We start from the raw sequence: 1421 nt of genomic DNA, 5'->3' as shown, positions 1-1421 counted from the left end.
TTCAGCAGGTCCATCCAAAAACCTATCACATAATGTAGCTCCTTAACAGGCCAATAACCTATTGAACTAATTTACTGGGGCATGATCTTTTAAATCTTTCCTCCTAGTCTGCAGCCATTAGCCAGAGACCTATGAAGATTCCTCACTTGTGAACTCTTCCACTGACCCCAAATTGTCTGGAAATTATGTAGCTACATTTGAACACAGTAACACAGACTAGATAGCAATGCCAATATCAAGGTGGTGGAGGGGGTGCAGAAAAGAGTTTCCTTCCTCTCCCTTCCCCCTGACTGTTTAATACTCCATCTTTGGAGCACAAGGTTTTTTTTGCCAGTTTCCAAAATAGTTATTTTGGGCTGGGAACTGATATTAGGGAAGCACTCCAAAAAACCTCCTGCTGTGCCATAGGAACATTTTAAAAATTGAAGCAACTCTCCTCTTCTAATCTGCATTTCTATAATCGCAGTACATAGAGACCTGCATCCTAGGAATAGCCATTGTAATGGAACTTGTCCTAATAAGCAATTACCCTAAACTTGAACACAGGTATTAACATTAAGAGTTTGAGAAATTATATCCGGCTTGCCATGCATCAGGAAAGGAGGCATGGTACAAGAAAAGCTGTTGGCACGAAAATATTCCTGTTTTCAGTCACAAATGTTCACGTGGATTAGGTTTTTTCTTAGACTACTCTAGTGAAAGCATATTTGGATCCCAGGTGTAGACCTTCAGGGGAAAAACTACTTGGCCACAAAAAAAAAAAAAAAAAAGAGACTTCCCACAGCTTTCTTCTTACCTTGGCTGCCCAGTTGACAAGCCATGACGGAATCATACCACCAGGATTATCGAAGTAATACATATAAACTAGGAAATGGAAGAGGAACACACATTATCCAAATCCTGATTTCCTTAGACAAGAGTACAAGTAAACAGCTGCAGTGTTGCATGCTCTGATTACTAGCACTGTGAGAAACGGAACGGTGCTGTTTCGACTTCAGTTTCAAGGTTCTGATGGAACAGTGTTTCATTTCGAATTTCATTTCAATTTGAAACTGGTGTGCCATTTTGCTTCGTCAAAGCAGTGACACTGTTTTGACTGTTTTGCCCATTCACTGTAATAGGGAAGCTTAAAACAGCCTCTCACCTGGCAGGCAGATGGGGGTCCGCAATTCTGGGAGGGCTGTGCCAGTCCTCCTGGGGCTGCAGGCCCTTGATCTGCCTGCCAGATGAGGGAGGAAAGCCAGGTGTTGCTGCCGCCTGTGATCAGGGAGCTGGGGAAGGGAACTTAATCCGATAGCTCAGTTCCCCTCCCCAGTGCTACCATTGGGCTGGGGAAAGGAACTCAACCCAACTGGGCCAAGTTCCCTTCCCTGTGCTGCAACTGGCTTCCTGCAGCCCGGCCTCGAAAGGCGGGGAGACCC

At 44.7% G+C, this 1421-nt stretch overlaps 1 protein-coding gene across 3 annotated transcripts in view; it reads right to left on the bottom strand.

The window, feature by feature from the left end:
• Window positions 1-1421, bottom strand: part of PCTP (phosphatidylcholine transfer protein) — a 15824-nt gene that overhangs the window by 2889 nt on the left and 11514 nt on the right. For 2 of the 3 annotated variants that reach the window (XM_006019779.3, XM_025199174.1), the window contains exon 5: window positions 797-864. The exons of the other annotated variant lie outside the window; for it this stretch is intronic. In XM_006019779.3, coding sequence (XP_006019841.1) covers window positions 797-864 — 68 coding nt within the window. The remainder of the gene's footprint in view (window positions 1-796; window positions 865-1421) is intronic. 3 annotated transcript variants of the gene reach the window in all.

The sequence above is a fragment of the Alligator sinensis genome, unplaced genomic scaffold, assembly GCF_000455745.1.
Source record: "Alligator sinensis unplaced genomic scaffold, ASM45574v1 scaffold876_1, whole genome shotgun sequence".
Taxonomy (NCBI): Eukaryota; Metazoa; Chordata; order Crocodylia; family Alligatoridae; genus Alligator; species Alligator sinensis.
The sequence above is the reverse complement of the archived record's forward strand: the minus strand, read 5'-3'. Positions and strand labels throughout refer to the sequence as shown.